Source organism: Pseudopipra pipra, chromosome 4, assembly GCF_036250125.1.
Source record: "Pseudopipra pipra isolate bDixPip1 chromosome 4, bDixPip1.hap1, whole genome shotgun sequence".
Lineage (NCBI taxonomy): Eukaryota > Metazoa > Chordata > Aves > Passeriformes > Pipridae > Pseudopipra > Pseudopipra pipra.
The window spans coordinates 49090907-49117680 of NC_087552.1; the positions used below are offsets into that span (position 1 = coordinate 49090907).

The 26774-nt window shown below is 37.2% G+C and overlaps 3 protein-coding genes across 13 annotated transcripts in view; 2 read left to right on the forward strand and 1 right to left on the reverse strand.

Annotated features, from left to right (window-relative positions):
* The first annotated feature begins 91 nt into the window (after positions 1-91).
* Positions 92-7479, forward strand: SGCB (sarcoglycan beta). 2 transcript variants are annotated; one of them, XM_064653966.1, is made up of 6 exons: positions 92-195; positions 1637-1846; positions 2678-2863; positions 2976-3167; positions 3701-3832; positions 4703-7479. In XM_064653966.1, exons 1-6 carry the CDS (start codon positions 172-174, stop codon positions 4904-4906), a joined length of 948 nt encoding a protein of 315 aa, XP_064510036.1. In that variant the 5' UTR covers positions 92-171; the 3' UTR covers positions 4907-7479. The 2 variants fall into 2 exon arrangements, with proteins under 2 accessions (XP_064510036.1, XP_064510037.1); XM_064653967.1 differs by lacking the exon at positions 92-195 and adding an exon at positions 1113-1131.
* Positions 7480-7610: 131 nt separating this feature from the next.
* Positions 7611-15969, forward strand: LRRC66 (leucine rich repeat containing 66). 3 transcript variants are annotated; one of them, XM_064653948.1, is made up of 5 exons: positions 7611-7746; positions 7970-8470; positions 10807-10976; positions 11508-11835; positions 13006-15969. In XM_064653948.1, the coding sequence occupies exons 2-5, from the start codon at positions 7975-7977 to the stop codon at positions 15690-15692; spliced, it is 3681 nt and encodes a 1226-aa protein (XP_064510018.1). In that variant the 5' UTR covers positions 7611-7746; positions 7970-7974; the 3' UTR covers positions 15693-15969. The 3 variants fall into 3 exon arrangements, with proteins under 3 accessions (XP_064510018.1, XP_064510019.1, XP_064510017.1); XM_064653949.1 differs by having other exon boundaries at positions 8315-8470; XM_064653947.1 differs by having other exon boundaries at positions 7611-8470.
* Positions 15970-21420: 5451 nt separating this feature from the next.
* The window catches only part of DCUN1D4 (defective in cullin neddylation 1 domain containing 4), a 40721-nt gene continuing 35367 nt past the window's right edge, over positions 21421-26774 (reverse strand). For all 8 annotated transcript variants that reach the window (XM_064653981.1, XM_064653973.1, XM_064653977.1 and 5 more), the window contains 3 exons: positions 26433-26537; positions 25895-25997; positions 21421-25781 (listed from right to left, as the gene is read on the reverse strand). In XM_064653981.1, the coding sequence (XP_064510051.1) occupies positions 25726-25781; positions 25895-25997; positions 26433-26537 (264 nt within the window). In that variant the 3' untranslated portion in view covers positions 21421-25725. The remainder of the gene's footprint in view (positions 25782-25894; positions 25998-26432; positions 26538-26774) is intronic.

Sequence of the window (26774 nt, forward strand, 5' to 3'; positions counted from 1 at the left end):
GGCAACGCTGCGGGGGGGCGGCGGCCGCCCGTGGAGCGGGGCCGGCCCGCGGCCGCCGGGCGGCGCCGCCGGGTAACGCCTGAGGGCGCGGGCCGCGGGGACCCGCCCGCTCAGCGGCACCAGGGGGCGCCCGCGGCCTCTCTGCAGCGGCGGCGGCAGCAGCGGGGGAAGATGGCGGCGGCCGCCCCCGAGCAGGTCCGTCCGCGCCGGGACACGGCCCGGGGAGGCGGCGGCGCCGTCCCGGCGGAGCGAGGGGGGAGCGGGGCCGCGGGGAGCGGCCGGTCCGGCCGGAGGGTGCTGCTTGCGCACGGGGCGCTCTGGCGAGGGCGCCATTTTCGCGGCGTGTGTGAGGCTGGTGCGGTGCCGGAGCCCGCCAGCCCCGCCGCCTGCCCGGGCCGGGGAGGTTCAGTGGCGCTTGGGGGGCGCTCCCGCCCCGTGCCCGGGGCTTTGCGGGGCAGGACGGGCTCGGCCATGGGGGGCCCGGAGCGGTGCCGTCCTGGCCGCAGGCGCGGGTCTGTGACAAACAAAAATACTTTCTGCCTTGGGAATAAAGCGCGTGGCATTTCTGCACTGCAGGAATGGCGCTGCCTTGCGTGAAGGAGGCGCTTGGCACTAAGGAGCGGGGCGGGAGGCGGCGGTGGGTGCGTACGCGGCCGCACGGTTTGTGCTGGGTCGGAGTGGTTCCGAACATCGCCCAGGCACCTCTCCATAAACTTGTGTAGGTCAAGCATCTTTCTCAGCACCATTTCTTTGTGCTTCGGCAACAGAAGAAAACAAGATATTTTTACCCGTTACATCGATATAGACACGAGCAAGCGCAGTAAGCTTAGGGATTCATTTCAGGTGAACAAAATAACATCAGAAATATCAAGTCCCTTCTGTGAAGATTTGAATCCTTAAATAGCAATCTGTTCAGTTCAAGGGAGATGGAACAAAATTTTGGAGAGCTAGAAAAAAACATCAAGAGTTTATTTGCTCTAGGAATACCTACCAGAGTTTTCTCTAATAATTTGTTACATTGACAGGATATCCTTTGCAAACTAGTAACTTAAGATTATTAAATTTAATTAGGCAGCCAAGTTTCCCATGACAAGTTTGAAGCCTCACAGTATTTTTCTCAATGCAAGCAATGTAAGTTCAATACAAACCCTATGCTATCAAACTAACTTAAAAACTGTATTCACCACACACCTTTTGAATAGACTAATTGAGAGTCTGTCATACGTGAGCATGAAGGGAGCTAAAATCCTGTATATTGGCGAATGACCTGCAGGATTATCTCCTCTATATTCCCTAAGAGGTAAAAACTTGATGGAGTTCTTTCACAGCTGCTTTGGGTTTTTTTACTGCAGCAGTGTCATTAATAATTTCTATCTGCCATAATAAAAATGAGATATAAAACCATATATTGTCTGAAAATACCAGGATTTTAAACTTAGTCATTGTGTTAGCAGAGATTGCTGTGGTTCTAAGCACGTATGCTAAGTACAGAGTGGCAGACTGAAATCTAATACTGAATGTAACATCTACTATGTTACATTAGTCAATTCAGATTTATATTTTTGGCATACATATACATGTGTCATTTTGGTGAATTGACATGCCTTTTAAAACTAATCCATGCTTTGTTTTACAGCAAAGTTCTAATGGCCCGGTGAAGAAGTCTATGCGAGAGAAGGCTGTGGAACGCAGGAATGTTAATAAGGAGCACAACAGTAACTTCAAAGCAGGATACATTCCAATTGATGAAGACCGTCTCCATAAGACAGGGTTACGTGGCAGGAAAGGCAACTTGGCCATATGTGTGATTGTTGTTCTTTTTATTTTGGCCGTCATCAATCTGATTGTGAGTATAATACTTACACTGTAAGCAACATTAGGTCATATTTCATTGTGATGGTTTATTAGAGAAATAAAACTTTTCTAGTATGGCTGAGGGCTTAAAATGTACTGAAGGAGATTCTCATTTTTCTCATTCCTTTTTTGTTCTTTTGTAGCCTGAACAAGATTAGATGGAAGAATCTTGTAAATTCAGCCATGTAAATTCAGTTACCAAGATCTCAGCAAGGAACTTACTGTTTATGCAAGAAAGAATTAGAAACCTTCAAAGTATCACTCCATGCAAAGTATTATTAGTACAAATGCATTTGAGATATATGTCAGGAACAGTTTACATAACAGAGCTGCAGTGAGCATTCAGAATTAACCAGCAACTGCAATCTAAAGCTTCATTGTTGTAATTACCACCTCCTTATTGCTTGGTCAAGGAGAAGTAATGAATTGTTTTTTGTAACTGCATGACCACCTGGGAGGGTGCATTCTTCTAGTTCAGGGTTAAGTATGTACTGAGCTGAGCTATTCAGGAAATTTGCTTAGCCAATACTACCATGATTACCCTTAAACAGAAAAAAGATATAATTCTGGATTTAATATTTTCATATATATATATAAATCATTTTAGTTACTGTTCCAGATAAGTCTAAAATTAATGTAAAATGCTTTTCATAATTAAATGTGTTATGATGGAATTAAACAGACTAAAGTAAATTCACACCTAAAGCTCACTTCAACACTAGCATTAATAATTGTTTCAAATAAAACATATAGTTAATACCATACTTCTTGTGGGAAGATACAAACGATCAACTTAATCTTTTAAAATATGTTTCTCTTTCAGATTACCCTGGTTATCTGGGCAGTAATTCGAATCGGTCCCAATGGCTGTGACAGTATGGAATTCCATGAGAGTGGCTTGTTGCGGTTTAAGCAAGTGTCTGACATGGGTGTTATACATCCCTTATATAAAAGCACTGTAGGAGGGAGACGGAATGAAGACTTGGTGATCACTGGGAATAATCAGCCTGTAAGTTTTACCATGAGTTGAAAGTCTATGAGCAATACTAGGGAATTACACTTACCTCACTAATAAATGTTATATTTGAAACTTTATTAACCTAATTACTTTTTTTCTGAAGATTGTATTTCAGCAAGGAACAACCAAGCTTAGTGTGGAAAAAGACAAAACTTCTATAACCAGTGATATTGGCATGGAATTTGTTGACCCACGGACACAAAATACCTTGTTCAGCACAGACTATGAAACTCATGAGTTTCATCTGCCAAATGGAGTTAAAATCTTGAATGTACAAAAGGCCTCTACAGAGAGGGTATGTCTCTCTTAACTTGCTTTTTATAATTAATGAGAATACAGTGCATACTTTGTTTGTATAACAGGAGAGCAGCACTAGTTATTTTATAGAGGGTTAAGTGTGCCTTAGGAAGCATTGAGCAGCCCTGTTCCAGAAAAAAACCCCCAAACCTATAAATACATAGAAGGAACAGATTAAGTGAAAACAGAGGGATAAGTTTACATAATCAGTCCTAAAAGGAAGCATATATTTGCTATAAGTGTTAGCCAGGTATGCCATGAAATTGTCATATGAATTGTTATTTTTACCACAAAAATAAACTATTTTACATGCCTTACAAAATTAAGTAATTCTGGTTTTAAATGTGAATGTGGAAAATAATAAATAGGCAGAAGGTCTGCAGGCATAATAGCAGAAGGGCAAGAAGTACCTTGACATTTTTTATTAAATTGTGTAGCAATACTTTTAAGGTAATTTAGCTACTCAGACAAATAGAAGTGACACATTTTCATTGTTCTGTAATACACTTTTTTGGTGTGTTATGTTCTTAGATTACCAGCAATGCGACCAGTGATCTAAACATAAAGGTTGATGGCCGTGCTATTGTCCGTGGAAATGAGGGTGTTTTCATTACAGGCAAGACCATTGAGTTTCGAATGGGTGGTAACATGGAACTTAAAGCAGTAAGTATTTCAAATCAGCATTTTTTGAATAGTTTAGTTTCAAATTCAGGCTGATAGTAAACTGATGTAGCTTTATATGATTTCAGATTTTATATTAAGTAGTTATGCATAGATTTTATATTAAGTAGTTATGCATAAAAGTTTAGTCAGTATACCTGGCAGGATTTAAATAGGTGGCTTATTACTTTGCTGTTAAGTAGTGGTTCAGTAGTTTTCAGGTAACAGTGATTTTCTACTGTTAAAACACAAAAAACCCATAATACAATTAAAGCCAAGCTATTGGCCTCTGCCCTGGAAAAAATACCAAAGGGAATTAATTTTCTCTTCTGGAAGCTTTTCGGGGGTCAGTAACCTTTGCCAGTTAGAAGCACTACCTTCTGTACTGCCACAGTAAGACTCATTAGCATTCCTTTAAGATTTTTGGAGACTGCAGGGTGTATGGAATGATGAAAAAGGTTAAAGGAGGATAAAAACCAGAGGTATATGCACTTTCATTTCAAGTGTGAACGAATTTCCTACATGAATTCAAACACTGATTACCATTTCACATCTGTATTTTTAGATTTACTGCATTTGCTAGTAGGTCTGTCTCAGTAATGATCTACCACTGGAACAGCAAAGTACATTGCTTTGCGTAGTTGAGAAATATGTGAGAAAAGCACAGTTGCTTTGCATAGTTGAGAAATCCATGAGCATTATTATAATTTCCATTAAAAAATTAAACCTTTTCATGCATACCTATTTTACTATGTTGGTTCTGCAGCTGTCCTAAAGATGTCATTTATTTGTTAAACCAGCTTGTCCTTCTCAAAAATAACCTGCCTTGTTTGAATTAGAAGTTGTACTTTTTTTTTCTCTCCTCCTTAATAGGAAAACAGCATTATCCTGAATGGAACTGTGATGGTCAGCCCATCACGACTGCCAAGCTCTTCCTATGGGGAACAGTTCAATAATGGCAACTGGCTGCGTTTCAAGCTCTGTATGTGTGCAGATGGGACACTGTTCAAGGTTCAGGTGACAGGTTATAACATGGGCTGTCAGACCTCTGTCAATCCATGTGGAGCCACACACTAAAGCAAACCACTGCCAGGAGAGTTCTCTTTGGTGTTTACATATATTTGTATGAAATAATTGCATGCCTTCAAGGATTTCTGTTTTTACAGCAGTTTATACTAACATTTCTTACATAACATTTTTTAGGAAAGGCTGTTACGGTCAGAAGTATTATGTTTTCATCTTGCTGGCTGCAAGAGTGGCACTGATTCAGTAAGCTTTCAGGGTACATGCACACTGAAGTACCTTCTTGAATATATTTAAAGAACATGATCTTAGCAACAACATTTACTACCTTCAGTTGCCTTTAGATGTTTTTGTCCTACGTCCCAAGACCTCGAGGACTGCTGACAACATGACTGTGATCTGAAGTACTTCAAGAGGAATGTCAACTTGTTGCTGGAAGTGAGTTTGCCTAGGATGGCTGAAGTGGCAGATTTTTGTCTTCTCTCCATTTCCTATTGATACAATGATTTCCCCCAAACTTACATGGTTTACCAGATGCATACTAAGTGAGGGGTAATGGCAGATTCACTGTAAAATATCGTATTATTTCTGCCATTTATTCTCATGTGATTAAAAAAAAATCATAAATCATATTTGCAAAGTAATACCAAGAGTGCAAATGTCACTTGAATTTTGAAATAGTCTTGCAGTTATTCAAGTGTTGCTTGAGCTCCCATTCTCTCTGTACTGTTAAGGCATTCTGCAGGTGCTTAATTTATGTGAAGTATTTATAAAATATGTTTATATTAGAAATACATTTTTAAAGATATAACTTGCTCACTACCCAAAAATAGTGTTTTCCTGGGTGCTTTAATGTGAATAGTGTCTTGAGTAATAACCTAAAGCATCACTGTTGCAGCAGTGTCTGAGATCATCCCTCTTTCCCCATAAAGGTCATTACTGATGCATTACTCAAAACCTCAGAATTAAATTCTGAAGTTAAACTGCAGGTCTGTAATTCTAAATGTGATGGTATGACAGCAGAGTATATACATGTGTATTGGAATCTGTCAGCAGTGCAAGTGTGGTGAACTGGGGCCTATTGCAGCCTTGTAACCGCTTTTGCAGCAGTAAGGTGTCTTGTGCTAAAAAATAGACCAGCTATTTATAAGACTTCTCCTTTTCCCATCCCACATATTTCTTCAGTTTAAAATAGCTTTTTAATGTTTTGCAGCAGCATCAAATAACCTTAATAATGGAGGCCACAAAGGTGACTTTGCAACAAGCTTTTCTAGATAAGAACACACTTCTTTTCCTAAATGTTGTGCGAATGTTACAAGTTAACTTCAGAACTGGTTATTTGTTTTGGGAAGATAAACTATCTATCCTTGTTTTACAGCACTCAAAGTACATAGAATTCCATAAAATACGAACCAGCTTCTGCTGTAACAAGAACTTCACATCTAAGGTCCCAATTCCCAAATTTACTGGAAGTCAGCAAGTCTTCAGGCAGGATGTGTATGGGAGAAATTGATTTCTGGAGGGGGATCCTTAAGTCAGGTATTATACCACACAGGAAGTCAGAGGGGTTGTGCTCAAAGGCAAAGCTGGATTTTGATGCTCAGTAATTGTTGGGGTTTTGAGGCTGCACAGCACTGGAACTGTTCTGACAAAATCAGAATAAGCAGAATGTAGCAAAAGACACTGAGTTGCTCGCATTAAAGATTATGGGAAAGTACTAACATCTTGCATAATGCCTTCATGAACTTCATAGTTTTACTAGAGTTAATAGTTATTAAACACTTCACACCCATTTTGCTGAAAACGTGCACTTATCTTTACTGCTAAGCAGTGCCTCATTTAGCATTTAGTTACAGTTAAGAGGAAGAAATAAACATTTTTATAATTCTCACTCTCATGCTAATGGAAGTTTGTCACTTTATTTTTATATATATAAACATATATATATAAATACATTTTAAAAAGATCAGTATCCTCAAAGCTGAAATAGATCTTGCAAATGACAGATACTGCCTCGGTCAAGTAGGTTACACACAAAGAGCATACTTAAGCTCTTCCCTCGTTAATACTAACATGCCTATATGCTAGTATTGGATTCTTGTAATTATCAAGAGTTCATTTTAAAAGACTGTATGCAGTGTAGCTTAAAGATTTGTCACAAAGGTACTCTTAAATCATGGTCTGGAGAATCGGTTTTGAAGTGTGAATATTTTTGGTTAAAATGTAGCAAAAACAATAATACAAGTAACAAATGAAATAAATTATCAATTTGCTACCCACTGTTTATGTATTGCTAGTATGTTTTATATTTATATTACACAGTTTGAGAAATGTTGTGTTGTGCATTTACTTGTACGTCTTCTAACTAACTGCCTAAGGTACATTTTTTTATATGTATTTAAAACATATTGCGTGGCACATTATTTCACTCCCACAGATGCGCTTAAGATTCTGTGTGTTTAAAGTGCATTCTACATGCCTCTGTAAAATGCCATACTGGGTACGCTGAAACAACTTGCATGTGAAGAGTTCTCAGCATATGTAAACGTGGTAGTTGTTTCAATGGGTGAAAGACAAGAGAATTTCTAATCTTTGTTTTGAAATGAAACAATAAATTCTAAGATGCAGCTGTGCTTCAGAGTTCTTATTTCTAAGCATATAGTTTTTCATTAAAAATACATTGTTGTGTTATTGACAGGGAAACTGGTATTTTATTAACTGTCATTATGAAAGTCAATCCACACCTATTTGTCATGGATTGTATCCAGTGGACTTTGTTCAATGGTAATTGTGTATGATACCTGAAGCAGAGTTCAAAAGTCTCCACTCTTGTTAGTTCACAAGCTCCTGAGAAGTTGTGTTTCTTGAACAGAGGGTTGGAAAAGAAAGAAAAGGTTCTAATTGTTTTTTGGGAGAGGTGGAGGGAGGGGGAAGGTTACCAGTTTATGAATGTTCTTTTTGAAAAATACGTAAGACTCCAAGACTGAATGTTTAAGGCAGAATGTTGGTAATGCTTTGGTCATTTGCTGTTGATTTTTTTTAATGTCAAAGTATTTCCGCTTTCTATTGAATTCTTGTTATGCTGAATTTAACTGTAATTTTACGTTTTACATATAGATACTATGGATAACCGTCACTTGAGTGTCATAGCTGTGGTCCTTTATTTTAATCTTCCTGGATCAGTGGGAACCAAGTCACAGCAGATTCTTCTTGCTACACATCACCATTCAGAATGCCAGTGGGATGGGGAGTTCCTACTGAATTGTTCTTTTACCAGAACATCTGCTATTCCAGAAGATATATCACGAACAACAATAGTGGCTGATTTTAGTTACAATAATATTAAAACTTTTCTGTGCACTGATGGAAGAAATGAAGAATGGAGGCTGAAACACCTGAACCTCAGTAACAACCTGATTTCTGAACTCTTCTTAACCACTTGTACAAATTTACCTGTTTTAGAAACTCTGAACCTCAATGGTAATGCCATCCACACCCTCACACTGGACACACCTGTGCCTGCACCTGGGTCTAAAACGTACAGAACTGTTGATCGCATCCTGCCTGCTTTGAAACTATTGTCAGTTGAAAGAAATAATCTTAATACAGTTCCAAGAGGTAAGAATTTCAAAAATCTTTAAGGACCTGACTTCCCAGGGGTAAGTTGGTTTTGGATATAATTCACACATTTTACTGAATTCAGGATGTGACTTTCTCATTTAGTTATACTTAAGGTGAGGGAAAGTTCCACCTGCAAATACAGAGGAAATGGATCGTTCCAGTTTAGGTTGGGGATTTTTTTTTATACAGTCTTTGCAACTCTAATGCCTTAATATCAGTTAAATATAACCAAGTTTATCCTGTAAGAGCCCAAGCAGTATTTTTGCTTTTTGTATAGAAAGGAAAGTAAGGATCTTTGGAAAAACAGCAGCCTCACCAGTCATGAACCGTAACATTAAGAAAATGGCGGATAATGAATTTTATATTGCCCTTCAGAAGAAAGTCAACACTCTTAAATAAAACTTGCTCCAATTTTAGTATTTTAGGAAGACAGGAAAACATATTTTGTTCAGTCAAAAAAACCAATTTTGCTCTATGCCATCTGACACCCAATGAAAGTAACACCTTGGTGTAACAGGAGAGGGCTGTAAAGTTTTGACAGAGTTTTAGAAAGGCTTTGCTGGTCACTGAGCTGTGCGGGGCATCTTAGCCTTTATCCTCATAAAGGGATGATTCCCATTGTCCTAACTCTTTAAATGAAGCGGAAGGTGCTGAATGAGCACCCCTATCCTATATAATGTGTTGAATTTATTGATCTCTGATAACATCATCAGATTCATTAGCTCTAGAGTTTGAAAATACAGGAGGACGTGGGATGACAAAAACCCCACTTATCCCATAATGTCAGACAAAGGCAATAAATGTGCACCTACACAGGGTCCTGAAAGTTCTGGCTTTCTCCTTTTATGGTATTAATTCTCTGCCATGCAGGAAATCCATTTGACTTAATCATGTTGTAGTATCTGTAGGGTCATACAAACAATATAGAAAAGCTTACTTTATAAAATACATGATGCAAATTTAGATAGATATAACTACGCATTAGAGGATGCCTCAGTGGGTCAGACAGATCAATCTTTTCTATAAGAGACTCAATTTTTAGGTGTTAAAGGTCAAATTGCTATGCATGGTACCACAATAATTCAAGTTATACTTAAATCCCATATTCATTTAAATACATGTTTAGAACTTTATTTTCCTCATCCAAAATACTTCCCTAACATTCTTGTTTTTAAGCTCGGGTAAGAAAACACAAACTGCAGTTCTAAAGCAAAGATTTCCCACAGAAACCCTTCTCACAGGTGCCACCCCAGGAGTCAGGCTGCTGCCCACTGCCACCCTACCAGTGTATACTTTTAGCACACGTTTAGCTTCAGGGAAGCATCCAAAGTACAATTCTTCATGCAGGTGCAAGGAAGAATTTATGAACTGCCAGAACTTCTGAACACCTTTCCTATCAGCTACCTCTAGTTTTACTGCAGGAATGAATCATTCCCTCTGCTTTTCACAATAAAACCAAAGATCAATTGCTTGGCAAACAACTGCAAACTGAGAAAAGAGATTTCCAGTAAAGCAGCTGACACCAAGGGCAAAATTTTTAATTTTAAGAACAAGTAGCTCTCAACAATGCTGTATGATCAAAAATCAATTCAGGGTGACGGTCAGGTGTTACACACTGTGGTGATGCTGAGTGTTCAAGTGTCTGCCTTCCCACTGGAACTTGCAGGCTGAACTCAGGGGCTGCCTATACAGCACATGAGAAAAATGAGGTATCTCCAGCATTCAAAAAGGCTCCTTGTGCAAGACAGATGTTATCATAAGTAGGATACACTGAAGAATATACTGCCATGCTGGGTAATTCACAGGCAGACAAGCATAAGCAACACATTTTTGTTTTCAGTCAGATTTTACATCCTATGAATATGATTCAAATAATTCCACATATTAAAAACTCCCTTGAAATTGCAGATGGCAATGGATAGGAGATACTGTATCACCTTTTGTATCTCCATCTTTTACCTAAAATTAACATATTTAGGTCTTGTAAACTGAATATATTCCACCCTTTTCACGCTCCTCCTTTCCTACCTCCAGTTCTTCAGAGAAGTATGCTTAAAGTACAGAGATCACAGGAATGTTACTGCTTTTATGGAAGTGTCAATTTTTAAAGCATGCATTGACAGTGAATGTATTAATGTGCTTGCTGTTGATCCTATGCAACTTTTAGAATAGGACAACCACTGACTAGGAAAGCCATAATAACACAAAGGCTGCAGCCACTCATTGCAATAGACAGGAATGGAAGGAATTTTGTTGCAAAGAATTTTATAAAGACACTTGATGCAACTGGGAAAACAAGAACATGAAATGTAACATAGTTTTGTTCTTCCTAGGACTAGGCCTGCTGCAGTCTTTACAAACTGTCCATATGTCATCCAATAGCATACAACAGATTGACCCAAAGGATTTTCAAAACTGTTCACAGCTGAAGGACATTGACCTGCAAAACAACAAGATAACTACAATTCATCCAGATGCCTTCAGGGATCTCAACAAATTACAGGTTGTAAAGCAATATTACAACTGCTTCAATATGTTATATTAATCATCATTAAAGATATTAATTATCAACTCTTCAGCATGATTATATTGCTCTGATTATAATATTAGTGTACGATTATAAAAACCAAAGCAAATGGTGACAATAATATTTTTATATATTTGCTTTTCATGTATAGGAAAACACATAAAAAATATACAAAATATAACCATCAATTCACTATTTATCTATGCCACAAATCAATCCATAATTGCCTTAAACACACTTTTCTACCCCCAATTCCTTCCATGGCAAGAGCCCTGCAGTTTCTCATTCACACAGAGGTAGGTCTACAATGGAAGAATTCTAAATGTACCACAATTTATCATTTTCATGTACATTAAAAACCTTAGAACAATATTATTGAAATCCTAAATAGATGTATTGTTTGCATAACTACAAAAGTGCTTGTATACTAAAAGAAACATTGTAGATGTTGCAATAAGGATTCCATTGTAAGACTAATCAAATTAATTATGAATTATTCCCAAATAGGTTGTGGATCTCCGTGAAAATCCTCTGACAATCCCTCTGCCACACATACTGATCAATTTGAACTTCTTTCAACTTGAAGTGTATTTGTCAAATAATGCCTGGATATTTAACTGCAGGCTAAATGCTTTTAAACATTTAATTCATTTTCCTTTTGACTCCATAAGGAAAAAATGGAGCCTTTCATACAATAAGTTTGCCAAGTCACAGAAACCTCTGCTGTATCTTTCAAGTTTCCATTTAAACTGCAAGGACAGTGTTTTGCTCAAGAGGGCTACAATCCCAGCAGGGAACACAGCAGTGCTGAACTGTAACTTGGACAACACAAGGGGTATGTACATCAGGGACTCCATCTAAATCCTCTAAAATCCCAATGCATGCAGAATGATCAAAGAAATCTGGGTTTAAAAGTGGGGTTTTAAAGATACTGTTTAAAAATAACTGAAAAACAATTTAACATGCAATTAATATACTGGTTAGAATATTTGAAAGTCATGTTTCCCAAAAAAGGCTTCATCTCCTTCCTTACATTAAACTAATAAGGATGCCAAGTTATACACAAACAAATTTCAGTAAGTAGGATGTTGCAAATGTATCAGTTCATTTTGGACTGAAACAAAGTACCAAACAGTGAGATGGCACTTGCAGGGCATGCAGAAAACTGAGAAGGATGCAATAGCTTTCAGTACTCAGCTAACTGCAAAAGGAAATGAAAGTTTATTTGCAAGGGAAAGTATTTCTATTCCTTCTTAAAAAGTACAGCTACTGTAGCAAACTTCACTTACATTTACAATTAATACAGAGCACTGAAAGTACAAGAGACAAAACCTACAGAGCCAAGACTTTCCATGCAGAATGGAAACAAAGACCAGACTTAGAGTAGAAGGTGTATGTGTCATATGCAGTGAGGCAAAATGGTTTAACTCTAGTGGAATAACAGCACTTGGGGTGGTAAGGCTTGCCCCTGGGAACACTTCATCCCCAAATGAAAATATGTTGGGTATATTGGAAATGCCACCTACTTTGTCTATTTACAAGAAAAGTCACAGAAACTTGGATTAAAATCAACACACTGGATTGCACCAAAATTCAACTGGAAACAAAACCTAAGGCAAAGGTGAACATATGACCTTGAAACATATTCCAAAACCCAACAACCAGCCATGGCCCACACTAGCTAAAGTTTGGAACAATTGCTCAATCAATACAAATATACTTGATTTAAGACCTTTTTGCTGGAGTCAAACCAGTAACAGGAAAATCACAGTGGTTGAAACTCTGACAGTCAACAGGTGAAGTTTTATCCCACAGCTGCATTCAGTGACCATGGCCACGCTGGAAAGCAGCTGGTTGTTAGTATGTCTCTTCCACGAGGAAGATCAGCAGCTGTTTCTAGTACAACCCAGAACATACTTAAAATGATTTCAGTGACCTCCTCCCTCACCCATACTATTTTTCTTGTTTTTAAGAAAGACTGAGTTTGTATTTTCTTTTATTTCAGATAATGGAATCTCTTGGTGGACACCTAAAGGTAGAATTTCAAAAAATCACAGTCTTCCTCATATGACACTGAATAAAAGGAATAATTTAGTGATATACAATGCTGAGAAAACTGCTGAAGGATTATATTTCTGTATTTTTAATACAACAAAGGAGAAATATCTCATTTATAATATAGAGGTGAAAGAAAAGGTTTCAACATTTTTGGCTAGAAAAGCCCGGGACACTAACACTGTTTTTAGACAAGAAAAAGCAGAGTCAGACCTTGCACTGGCTGTCTCCCTCTCAGTGCTCATTACGTTTGTTTGTGCTTTTTGTCTGGGTGCTTTTGCCAGACCCTACCTGGTGAGCCTGTGGAGACATATGCACAGGAATAAAAATTCGAGTTCAGAACATACATATTCTAATCAAGCTTTTTCAGATGAAACCTTGAGCAGAGAGTTTTCTGCAAGCAAACCAACAAATACACAGCGTAATGTGTTAATTTGTGATGAGAATTCTTCAAGAAACACATGCATTTTTCCTATAGAAACTTCTACTTCATATGAAAATGTCACTGGTAGTGGTGCAGAATACCAGAAACAAAGCAATGCTGAGATCAACATGAAGAAAAAACCAGTATTTTCAGAAATCCAAACCAGTATTGACAATTACGAAAATGTAGATGTTTATGATAATGGACTATTTTCTGTAAGGACAGAGTACCAGAACATCAATGAAGTAACACCAAGACAATTAATGAGTAATACCAGTGCATTTTGGAAAGATTCAACATATACAAACAACCAAGACTCAGAGAAGAGCAGGATCCCTCCCATACCCAGGAGACTGAATGCTGACCCTTACTCAAATCACGACTCTTCAAATTCAGAGAAGGGAGAAACTGACTTTCCATTTTCCACAGTACAAACACATTCAGTTGCACAAGACTCTAGAAACAGCAAAGTAAGCAACAACTCTGGTCTGTTGTATTCCGAGATCACAAAGGCTACACCAGATTCTCCAGAAAGAAAAGGTATAGTTTCGCATAATGAACCCACACACACTACAGAATTTATGCATGGAAGGCAAGGCTGTGATGAACAACTTGGTCTAAACAGCAACTTAAATATACCTAGTGATGTGGGAGATTTTACTTTACCCAATGTCTCCAAAAGTGATACAGATATTGAGAATTTAAGCAGCTGTGAAACAACAGAAAACTTTCCTGTTACAGAGTATGACTGTAAAAGGATATGTTCAAATGAAAAAGATGCTTCAGCAGATATATTTGGTGATAGTTCTTCAGATGAAGGGACTCCATTCTCACTGAGTGACTGTAGTTCTTTAGAAGACTTTGAACTGGAACAACCTGATGTCAGTGATGATGTCAGTGACAACCTGCCAGTTTGTCAGTCGTCACTAGAGGAAGCCAATACAAATAGTGGAACAGAGAAGCTCTCAACACTGCCAGAGTCTCCAAACATTGCTGCTGAAGTTCAGCATATTGGAAAAAATGAAGATGAGAACACTGCACATTTTGAAACCACTATTAATTATGGATCAGATACCACCATGTGTGAAACAACATCCCCTTACACTGATAAATGTGGTGGCCATGTAAGCATGTCAGACCCGGATACAATTAGTTCTTCAAGTCAAGAAGTTCCAGGGGCATTTGATTATTTTACTAACGCAGAGTCAACAGTACAAAACTCTATTTCTGATTCTCTCCACAGTCAAAGTATGGATTTTGGTAACACGGTACTTTCACTAAAACATTCTCCCACATATGACACAGAGAACACTCCTAAAGAGGCTGAATTGCAGCTGTATCCGCTTCCCACCGGACTACAGCATTCCCTCAGCTTCAGTCCCACTGAACAAAAAGAAAATGCACCAGAGGGAAGTACAGATGAGAGCGTAGCCAGGAACTCCCCTGAAAAGAATCATGGAGAAGCAGATATTACATTAAGAAGAGACATGCATACATCTGAGGACAATGACTTTATTTTTGCCCCCATTGATACTGGTTTGAATGAAATTGTTAGAAAAACATCGCTGCTGCATTCCAGCAATGAACCATCTCTTCAGTCGCTGTCTGAAGATAGAGCTGAAAAACATTTCATGGTCATTACACAGCAAGAAGACTTGCTACCACAGGGGAGGCAGGAAAACACAACTAAGGCTTGGGCAGATAAAATGGAAAGAGGTTTTGATGAAAAAAACTGTGATGGATACACAGAACTACAGGACACCAGCAACTGCAGTCTGCCTGAAGAAACACAATCTTATAATCTTATAGTAGATCTGCTGCATCTTCCTCCTTCAGGGAAAACACAGTCAGTGTTCACAACACATGGTCATTTCCAGCTGGATCAGAGTGACAAGGATGCATATTCCTTCTCAGTCCCACAAGGTTTCTTCAATGAAAGCACACAACACAGTTCACATTCATTCCCACAAAAGCCTACAGGAAATATAATGTCTAAAAGTGCTGATTCCAGCAAGATGGAGGATGACACCACTTTGACAGAACTGGGAAATAATTCTACAACAGCTGTAGAACACCTCCAAATTTCCAGTGAAAATCTCAGTCAAGAAAGTCAGACAAATATAGGACAGGAGCAGTTTTTTGTTAAGAAGAAAAGAGCGTTCGATGGATTCTCTAATATTTTGCAAAGCAGGAAAACAAACTTCAATAGTTGAGACACAGAATTGTAATACTAAGCTCCCACAGTGTTTATGTCATTACAGCAAGTACAAAAATTATTTTGTTTCAAAGTGAAGTGGCTTTTGTTTAGAAAGGTACTTGCAAAAAAAAAAAAAAAAAAAAAAAAGTGAAGTTTTTGCTGAGTTATAGTATATATTTACTTTCTCATTGTTGTTAGTTCTAATACATTATTTTCCATTGGAATTTGCTTCAGATATGCACTGTTTTGTCTCTCTTTGTCTAAAATAAATGTAAACATTGAAATTATCGTGACATCATTACTATTACTGTGTTTTCCTGTGGGACTCACCCTATACAGTGAAATAGTACATATTACTGTCTTCTGCTTTTTGAGCCAAATTTGTGGATTGTCTGTGAATTCCCACAGTTTTGCAAAGATAGGGAAGTCCAAGCAGTATTCCATTACATTTAAAAAATTACTTTTTAACTTGGTAAGACATAAAGAATAATGAAAACCACTTTTCTCAAAGAAACACTATAGAATTCAATCCTTGCAGAAAAGTCAGTTATGGAGATGTAGCTACGACAGGACATCACTTGTAGTCTGCAGATGAGATGACATGGGCAGGGTAATTTAAAAAAAAAAGACAAAGGATCCTATACCCACTTCAGAATTTTACTTAAGAGGGGCAAATCAAGAGCAGTTCCAAAACTGCTGTATTAGAATATTAGTAGCTTGATATAGAGTAACTTTACCTAAGCCAAAAGATAACAACTGTAAAGTAAAATTTTCTCTGAATATGGCGCAAAGCCCTTTCAACATACACAGTACCCCTGACACAGTCCTGGAAGGGAAATGTCACCAGGAGGGGGAGCAGACCCAAGTTACGAGAAAATGCAAGAGGCTGGGGAAGACACAACTCACTAAAAACACCAAAACGAAGGAACACGTTTCAATTCCATCCAATGAGGAGCAAGTTCAATGGCATGCTACATCACTGAAACTTTAAAGAGAAAACTAGGCAAGAACAAAGAGATGCTGACAGAAGCCAGTAATTTTTGTTAGCTTCACATGCTTGGAACTAAAAAGAAAGCTATTGCACAAACCTTATGAGGCAAGTAAAAGCAACTGAAGACGACCAGTACTTATACTATTTGACCTTTTGAAAAGTATTTTCTTTAGAGCCTTGAGTTCCTTTTAAATAATTATTTTACATATTGAGCATTACAATTATCTGTTATAGAATTACTGAGCCAAATCATCTATGCTTAATCTCCTGTTGATTTCTTTTGGGTTTTTTTGCAGGCCAATTTACTCAAAATCTCTCATACAACTCAGACTAGATTATATGGCAATTTCAGGTAGGTATTTTGCAGATTTTATTTAGGTCACTACAGTATTTGCAAATAACTGCAGTTAGTAACATCTGACTGCAGTCAGATGCTTCAATTACAAGCAATGAATCTGCTGTCATTCACACTGATGAACTTGTTTTCCAATTAGTTCCTGAAGGATTTCTTTATGCTCCAGTATTCAGTGATATGTAAACTGGTAACTAATAAGTTTATTTAGAGTAGGTACCATTCCTTTGGTAGGAGTCTGCTCAGGAACCATGGACGAAATCATCTTCTGAAAAAAATTGATAATTCATTATCGAATTATTCATGATTTTAAAAGGTCTGATTTTGTTTTCTGTTTTTCAAACACGAGGAAAAGTTTTACACATTTAACTGTCCAGAATTGTTTGTACACTCTAAGTAGACAAGAATTAAATGACAAAACACTCAAATCTGCAAAAAAAAATCCCAGAAAGGTTAAAAATACAGTAAATCTGAAATAAAGTACGTTTCCCAATACAACACATTCCTTGATTAAGTGTCTGTAAATGCTACTGCAGTTTTTCTCTCCTAATCCCCACATAATCTCAACAGTCATGTAATGCCTTGGCTTCTACTGAATTTATGGCTGCTGTTCTCTGAGAAAAGTGTGTGACATAAAATCCAATTATTTTTAGAGGCTGTCTAGAAGTGAAGAATTGGTTAATTTAAGACCAGTTCCTTGTAGGAACAGCTACAGAACCACTAGAAGCAGAAAACAGAACAGTATTTCCTCACGACCAGCACTTCTCTTCGCACCCACAGCCAGCTTTCAGTAAAGCTCATTATCCACACAAGCTACTTGTGGCCAAAGCAACTTTAAAAATGCAACGCATGAAAAAAACGCTGACTTGCTCTTTATGGTATTTATGAGTCTTCAAACACTGTGTTGACACCTCTCATGGTCAGCCACCTTTGGGCTGTACCAGCTGCTAACAATTAAAGAAATCTAACTACACAAGCAAGGCAACTTTGTGGATCATGGGGGAAAAAGTACTTGAGTGGCTCCATTGATGTACAATACATAGCAACGTTTTGTCATTTGTCTCTGCTCCAGTCTGGCAGGCTTTCAGGATATATATTGGAAAATTATTTTCTCATCTTTTTTCTGACCAAGGGAACCTGCAGTGGCAATGCAGACGGTACACTACTTGTTAAAAGCTGCAAGTTTTCTAAGCCTCCCTTTATGCCATAAAGTCACAGAAAAAGTTGATCTATACTCATCAGAGAAAATATATTGGCTCCTTCATCATGAGATTTTAACACATGACCAAGTATTTCATTCTACATCACAATATTGTTGATGTTCCATCTCAAACTTACCTTCAGATTTCTGCCTAATCTTGCCAGTCATTCACTACTGATTTCTCCACTTTTATTATTCATTTAAATCCAAACACTCATCTGCTTCTCCTTCATATTAGTTCATTTCATTAGCAATTGCTCTTTCAGTTAATACAAAACCTTTATATTTTCTGTGACTTTCATGCAGTAGGTCTTCATACTCTGCTCCTGTCTACCCACTCTATTTTGCTGTGCCCTTCTGTATATAAGTTACACAGTGCCACACACACTGACCCCGAGATTGTGTCCACTCACTTTTTACATTTCAGTTGGTAGCAATCCACTGTCTCGTGTCCACATTGAAAGCTCCACTGATTTAGTTTGTTTGGTCACTGAATATTTTCTAGGATACCTGTACTAGTAGAAAACCGGTTGCTGTTACTATCCCAACTGATGGTGGGTAACCAGACAAAGCCACAGAACAGGCTTGATATAAAAGGTGCTTGAGTGTATGGATTTGTAAATGAAGCATGAGGAAACAGCCAAGAGGATGTTGGAAATAGTCTGGGCACACCCTTCTCACAGGGCAATGGAGTGCTGTCAACAGGACACAGTATCCCTCATATAGTGAATCAGTACAGGAAAAAAACCTGAAGTCTTAAGAGCAGATCTTCAGATACAGTAACCAGAATGAAACAAAGCTCTCCTTTTCAAACATGTACCTGTAACAGTTTGATAATTGTCACATTGTTTACTGTAAGTACAAAGCATTTCAATCTCTCCTGACTATGCTGAAAACAGGGCTGGGAAAAAACCCTTGAACATAAGGAGAAGACATGCACATACATATAATTAACATCAGAAACTTTTTGCATAGTAATATTAAATTTTTCATGGTACAGAAGACTGTGACTCACCCCATCCAATAAATACAAGCAACAGCCTACATTCTGAGAATTGGCAAAGGCAATCCTGGCCTTCATCAGCAACATGAATGTAAAGAAAAACTGCTCTAAGTTGGGCTCTGTAGTACAATATTCTAATTGTAACATAAATACATTCAATTTCAAATAATACTTTAAGTCAGGAGCCTTTGGACTGGCAGCTCAAATTGTGTTAGTTGCCCAGGACCATGTTTAGATGGCTTTTGAGTATTTCTGAGGGCAGAGAATTCCATAACCTCCCTGGGCAACCTGCATCAGTGCAAAGTCACCCTCACAGTAAAAAAAAAGTGTTTCCTCATGTTCATATGGAGCCTCCTGTGTTTCAGTTTGTGTCTATTGACTGTTGTCCTGTCCTTGAACACTGCTGAAAGGAGTTTGGCTTTGTCTTCTTTATGCCCTCCCCATTCAGATATTTAAATACATTAGTAAGATCTCCCACAGCACCTTCTCTTCTCCAGGCTAAACAGTCGTAGCTGTCAGCTTTTCCTCATAGGAGAAAAGTTCCAGTCCCTTCATTATCTTCATAGCCCTTTGCTGGATCCTCTCCAGTATGTTGCAGTGTCTCTGGTACTGGGAAGCCCAGAAGTGAACACAGTACTCAGGTGTGGCCTCACCAGTACTGAGTAGGAGGGGAATAATCACCACTCTCAGCCTGCTGGCAATACTTTATCTAACACAGACCAGGATACCAATCGCCTTCTTCACAGCAAGGACTCGTTGCTGGCTCACCTTCAACTTGGTGTCCACCAGGACCAGGACTCCCTGTCCCTTTCCTGCCAATCTGCTGTCCAGCTGGGTAGTCCCCAGTATATACTGGTTCAGGGCGTTGTTCCTCCCCAGGTGCAGGACTTTGCACATCTCCTGGTTGAAGTTCATGAAGTTCCTGTCCACCCATTTCTCCAGCCTCTCAAGGTCCCTCTGGATGGCAGCATGACCCTCTGGCTTACCATCCTTTACTTCCAGTTCTGTGTCATCAGCCAACTTGCTAAGTGTACACTCTGCCCCATTATCCAGGTCAGTAATAAAGATGTGGAACAGGACTGGACCCAGTACAGACCACTGGATACAGGGCTAGTTAGTGGTTTCCAACTAGACTTTGCTCTGCATATCAACACCCTCTAGGCCCTACAATTTTCACTTTTCAGGCTACCTTCTGCTCATCTAGTCCATAAACCAACAGTTTTTCTATGAGGACCTCATGGGTCGAAAGCCTGCATATCAAGATGAGGGGGTAATGATCATGCTTCTTGTAAAATTTCACCTCAAGAGACATTCCTGCTCAAATTGACTCACAACTTTTTTGAAACACAACTTTTTTGAAACACAACTTTTTTGAAACACAACTTTTTTGAAACACAACTTTTTTGAAACACAACTTTTTTGAAACACAACTTTTTTGAAACACAACTTTTTTGAAACACAACTTTTTTGAAACACAACTTTTTTGAAACACAACTTTTTTGAAACACAACTTTTTTGAAACACAACTTTTTTGAAACACAACTTTTTTGAAACACAACTTTTTTGAAACACAACTTTTTTGAAACACAACTTTTTTGAAACACAACTTTTTTGAAACACAACTTTTTTGAAACACAACTTTTTTGAAACACAACTTTTTTGAAACACAACTTTTTTGAAACACAACTTTTTTGAAACACAACTTTTTTGAAACACAACTTTTTTGAAACACAACTTTTTTGAAACACAACTTTTTTGAAACACAACTTTTTTGAAACACAACTTTTTTGAAACACAACTTTTTTGAAACACAACTTTTTTGAAACACAACTTTTTTGAAACACAACTTTTTTGAAACACAACTTTTTTGAAACACAACTTTTTTGAAACACAACTTTTTTGAAACACAACTTTTTTGAAACACAACTTTTTTGAAACACAACTTTTTTGAAACACAACTTTTTTGAAACACAACTTTTTTGAAACACAACTTTTTTGAAACACAACTTTTTTGAAATGCATACCTTTTCCCAACAGTTTTAAATACTAATTTGCCCTGCTATTAGAAGTAAGGGCAACAGGATCTTACACACAAGTTCTCTGCTACTAAATAATAAAGGTTGCTCAATGACATGATGCATGTTCAGATACGAGAATTTCTGAAGTATGAATCACAGAAAAATCTGGAATCAGTTGCTGAAACCAACACAAATACTTTTTATTTGTGGGATGCCATTTTACATCAACACCAGCAAGGGACCTAAAAATCAACTGAATGAACTCATGTTAAGTGGCATAATAGTATTTTCATCAGATTGCGAGTCACAGGAGTGTAGCACATCTCATTTATGTAGTATCCAAATAACTAAGACGTAAAGCATTCACAGTTACAGGTTAACTGCTGTTCCTGCAACAGCAGTATCGGTAGGTACTATTTTGTGACAACACACGTACACATGCACACACACACACAAAGAGGGGGATGGATTCAAAAAATAAAAACAAACAAAAAAATATCAAGCTGAGGTTTGGGTTCAATTACAGAAAACAAACTATTTAGTTTGTGGATAGATTCTGTACACTTTTACAACAATATGAAAGGACAAAATATAAGGCCTAGAAAGAGGTATTTTAGCAGTTATAATTAAAACCAGGGCACAAGCTAACCTTTAAAGCTGTCTATATGAATTCCAAGAGTATTAAACAATTTGTTAGACTTGTGATCAAGGGTCAACAGAAATCTGGGAAAAGCTTAACACAACTGAAGTCCATTTCTTGCCCTTCAAAAAAAGTAACTTGGGAAAATTAACCAAGTAGCAATAACCTATAACTGATTTTGATTGTGTGAGCATATTTGTGATGAAATAAAATGCATGTCTTTGTGGTGAAATGGGAGAAAAGCCTCTACAATATTAGAAAAGGTTACACAAAGATAACTCAAGTATTAATTGTAGCTTAAAGACAACTGTAAACAGGCTTTAACTGAAAACTCAAGTACATAGAGGATTTTAATATACTCCACGCTCTTCAGCTTGCTTTCCTTGAAAAAGATAAAAAGTCAAAAAACAATAGTAACACAGAATTATATTAATATTTTAAATATATAATATCACTTCACTGCAGAAGGAAATTTGATTTGTGGAATGTTTTGGTTACTAATATTAATAGAATCTTTTAGGTTGAAAAAGATCCTTAAGATTGAGTCCAAAGGGCTCCAAAAGTTTGTCATCTATCAAAGAATGTCAATTGCTACAGTCTCTAGATGCTGTTTTCCTTTCACTAACTGTCTTTCCAATTTACATTTCCTAAATACCAAAAATGAATTGTACATTGATCATCAAGTTTCTGCTAGAAGTACAGTAATGGTACACCAGAAAGATTAGCATATGACCTATGACACTTCCTCAGGAATGACCTCTCAGTGTTTTATCCAAGAAGTCAGCATATTCTGTACATTACTTTTCAAAAGGGGCAAAAAAACCACCAAACCACAACAACAACAACACCTATCTACATCAACTATTTCATGGCATAATTAACAAAAAAGAAAATGCCAAACTTGTACTAAATGCAAGTTTAACTGAGTAGGTTAGCTAACTTTCCACAATTATTTAAAAATGAGAGGGAATTTCTCCAAAATACAGGAGCAGGCAATGTTCAGATCCTCTGCTTACCTGCATATATAGCAAAATGAGAAAAACGGATAATACAGGGAAGCTCATCGAGCCATGCGGGTCCATTTTAGTCTATCTGTTCACCATAACTGTCAGCAAAGCTGTTTACTATCTGCAACTGAATCTGTGCTTTACTTTATGAAGATGCATGTTTATAAACCTGCTGAAGGCTACAGATTCACCCTGTTTGCAAGTGGAAGAAAAAAATTTGCAGCATCTATCTGATTCACTTCCAAACAAATCCTTCCTTTCCATCACTTCCAATTACTTTTACCCAAATTAAGAAAACAAGTTTGTTCACTTATACAGCATGAGTACTTCCTGAGGTTTCTTTTCCTCTGTTTTCTCTGCTTTCAATTAAATTTTGTATTCTGATAAACATTAGAAAAACTTGGAAAAAAAGGACCTGGTTGAGGTGTACAGATTTCTGTTGACCCTGTTATATGAAAGCTATACCTGTAACAGTAATAGATTAGATGTGTCTTTGGCTCTTGCTTCCATTATTGGAAGCTCAACTAATTGTGACATATAAAATCTTTTATGCAAACTTGTATTTGTTGCAGGATTCATGCCAATTTGTGCTGATCAGTTTTCCAGAGTCAGTAACTAGCTTAATGTTTAAGAGCAATTACACTATTTCACTTAAAATCTTGGCAATCACAATTTAGCCTAATGTTAAAAGTTATATTGCTTCTAAATTCATTCTTTTAAGAACTAAACCAGCATCTCCACTGATACTTCCTTATGGTTATACTATGGTAATAAACACATTTACAACAGAAGTCTTAGTAAAATGTGTGTTTTTGTAAGAGGCTTATTGTAAACATTAAATACCACACTCCACTCAATTAATTTTTTGTGCAAACTGGCATCAAACATGGAATTAAGGTATGCATATTAGTAAATGAGAAAGCACTGACTGTGTATGTTTTACCACTACTAACTTTAAAGAGTGCTATTAAGTGTCACGGAAATACGAACAGAACTGTTTCATGGAAAGGTAGTATTTTCTTCTTCGCATCATGAAATTCCAGGGTTTGTATATGCATACATATTGTATACTTATTTATATACAAATATACACAAACAGACACAAACGATTTTTGTCTTTGGCAGCTGAGTTTGAAAAACCAACGACAACAACGAACAGATCTGAACACAACTGACCACCTGTAGCACCACAATTACAACCTCCTGGTCCAGGGCAGCAAACTAATGTGCTTTTGCTAAACTGGGCTTAATCCTGAAAGGAGTCAAGTTCATGACAGTTGTTCCTGACTTGATGGCAAGAATAAAACCTTCAACACAGATGAAAATTTCACATTCAACCTAAAATGCTTCCTTCCTCTTCCCTTGGATTGCATTCTAGGGAAATAACAAAACTATCAATACCTTGGAAAATATTTCTACAGAAAAGTAATGTTATTCTTTGTTCCAAAACATCCACTGGCCCTTTGTTGTTAAATGCTCCGTGAATCAATATGGAACATTTTAATAAATCCTTAGAGATCAAAGTTTAATAGCACCGGATACTTCAAGGACCTATTTATAAAAATCAACACTCATTACTTAATAAAGAAGGGTAAGGCAAAGACAATGTGACAAAATTACAGAACTTAAACATCATTCCATTCACCCATTTTTCCCCAAAAGAATCACTAGAACCATCCTATGCAGATAAAGAAATGAGTGAAATAGGCAGTGATCCCTACTAAAAAGTACTGTCATTTAATGCTGGTGTTTAAAATGCCCATTGCCTGCAATGGACATTCTGCCAAGAAACTAATCCCCAGCATGAAAGAAAAAGTAATGTTTTGACTATTCAAGATCATATTTTTTCCAATATCATATTTTTAATTACTTAGAAACATGAAGTTAGAGGCCCTTGGAAAGACTAAAGTTACAAACAAAAAAAAACCAAACCCAAATCTTTATTATCTATACGCTAGGGGTAAGCATACTTCATTACCCAAACCACGAATTTCAGCTAGAACTTTCTATTTCACTAGATCAGAACCTAGACCAAACACTCTTGGTACACCAAAAATTAAAAGGAGTATGCCAAAGGCAATTTACAATAGTCTAAAACCCATTTTTAAAAGGTACTTTAATTTGTTCATTTGTACCTGTAATGACTTCTGCAGTTTTAACATTAAAAAGTCAGTACTTTCTTCTTCAAATGGAAATCATCTGTGGCATGTACAACTATTATAGTGTTTTAATATTTATATGCATATTTATATTTTAAGACACCAATGTTTCATTCCTATAAAGCGTTAGGTCAGGTTTGGCTAATTCCGGTGAAGAAAGTCACAGCATGTCTTCTCTCAGAAACTGGCATCTCAAATGGTAACATTGAAATCGACAATAGTTCTTCACATAACTATGTCCAAGCAGTCTGAAATGCTACAATTGAGACCAAAAGAAAAACAAAATAACTAAAGTTTCAACAGACATGTAAGTGTTGACTAGAAATATGCCACAAAATTATTTTACAATACATTTCTGCAGAAATAATCCCTAGGTGAAGCTTTTTTTTATACACATATACAAAATTTAGACAGCAATATACACATCATCACAGTGAAGACGCTGGCAAGTTCACCAATCTGTAGTGTAAATACAAAATGCAAAGCAGCCTTCAAAGAGAACAATGCTAAAGAGCAAGCATAGCTAGCTTGTTAAATAGCAAACATCAAAAGTTCCCTGTCAAAGGGACGCAGTGCAAGAAAAGCAGCATGCACTTTGATACAAATAGCAGTTTATGGCTAATGGTTGACATAACTGTGGTAACAGTGATTCTTGAGTAGCTGTGCATAGTTAAACTCCTATGTCATCTGTTTTCCTTTATACCATTCCACAAACTCATCCAACAGCACTGGCCCTGTGGAGAGATCACATAACTGTATTTTACAAGGTTTCGTAAAAGGACACAGAATGATTATTAAGCTCAAAGAAATAAATTATTTTAGAGCACCAACACATGGTAGTACTTACAGGCTCCATCTTCATCATAGTTACTGAGGTCAAGGTTAATTGTTCTGCTGAATTCAAGAACGTTACACCATTGGTCCTTATTGATAACTTTGTATTTTGATTGCTGCTTGAGGCAAGAAACAGAAGTTACTAAAACATATTTTCAACTGTCTCAAACTCAGATTTTCTTAAAGAAAATTTAAACCTTGTAATGCATTATTATTTTAATCGGTATGTCATCTAAAACTAAAGAGTAAAGAAACCACCAAGTAGTCAAACTAGTGTTGAATAATTCACGTTTCTGATTAAGACATCTTTTAGTGGTCAAAAATACAGCAATAAAATGCAAGTACAAAAGCAAATTAAAGATTTTCTCTACTTTGCCCTGCATTAAAAAAGGGATTTGGGTAAAAGGAACCAGTTATAAGTGCTGCTTTGGTGGTTACTATATTCTAAATCATAACACAGAATTCTCAGCTATTTTCATTCTACCTCTAGTTAAAAGTATCAGAGAAGACAAATCAAAAAAAAAAAACTAATTCTGTTTCCAACTCCATACCTCTAGAAACTGATGAAATACTGGAAAAAGGGACCATGTTTTTCCTAAAAGAAGGCCCAACATACATTTGGCAGTATTGATATCTAGGCTGCGCTGATCCTTTTCCTGCATGAAGAAAAAGGAAAAAGCACATGATTCCAGGATTTTTCACTTCCCCCACACCTCACCCATATACAAAATAAATTAACAAATAAATAATATATAGCAGTATATAACAGTGTTTTTTAATAAAACACAACCTCCCAGTAAAACTTCCTTCCTAATAGCTAACAGTTTGCTATACAGAGATGTTGCTTTCCATAGATGTTCCCAAAAAAACATCACCACTCATGCAGATGAGGC

Bases quoted from the DNA above. Each gene is read 5' to 3' on its own strand.
- SGCB (XM_064653966.1), top strand. From the start codon at position 172: ATGGCGGCGGCCGCCCCCGAGCAG. The intron at 196-1,636 runs GTCCGTCCGCGC...TTTGTTTTACAG, and splicing joins CGGCGGCCGCCCCCGAGCAG to CAAAGTTCTAATGGCCCGGT. The intron at 3,833-4,702 runs GTAAGTATTTCA...CCTCCTTAATAG, and splicing joins GTAACATGGAACTTAAAGCA to GAAAACAGCATTATCCTGAA.
- LRRC66 (XM_064653947.1), top strand. From the start codon at position 7,975: ATGGATAACCGTCACTTGAGTGTCATAGCTGTGGTCCTTTATTTTAAT. The intron at 10,977-11,507 runs GTTGTAAAGCAA...ATTCCCAAATAG, and splicing joins GGGATCTCAACAAATTACAG to GTTGTGGATCTCCGTGAAAA. The intron at 11,836-13,005 runs GTATGTACATCA...CTTTTATTTCAG, and splicing joins TAACTTGGACAACACAAGGG to ATAATGGAATCTCTTGGTGG.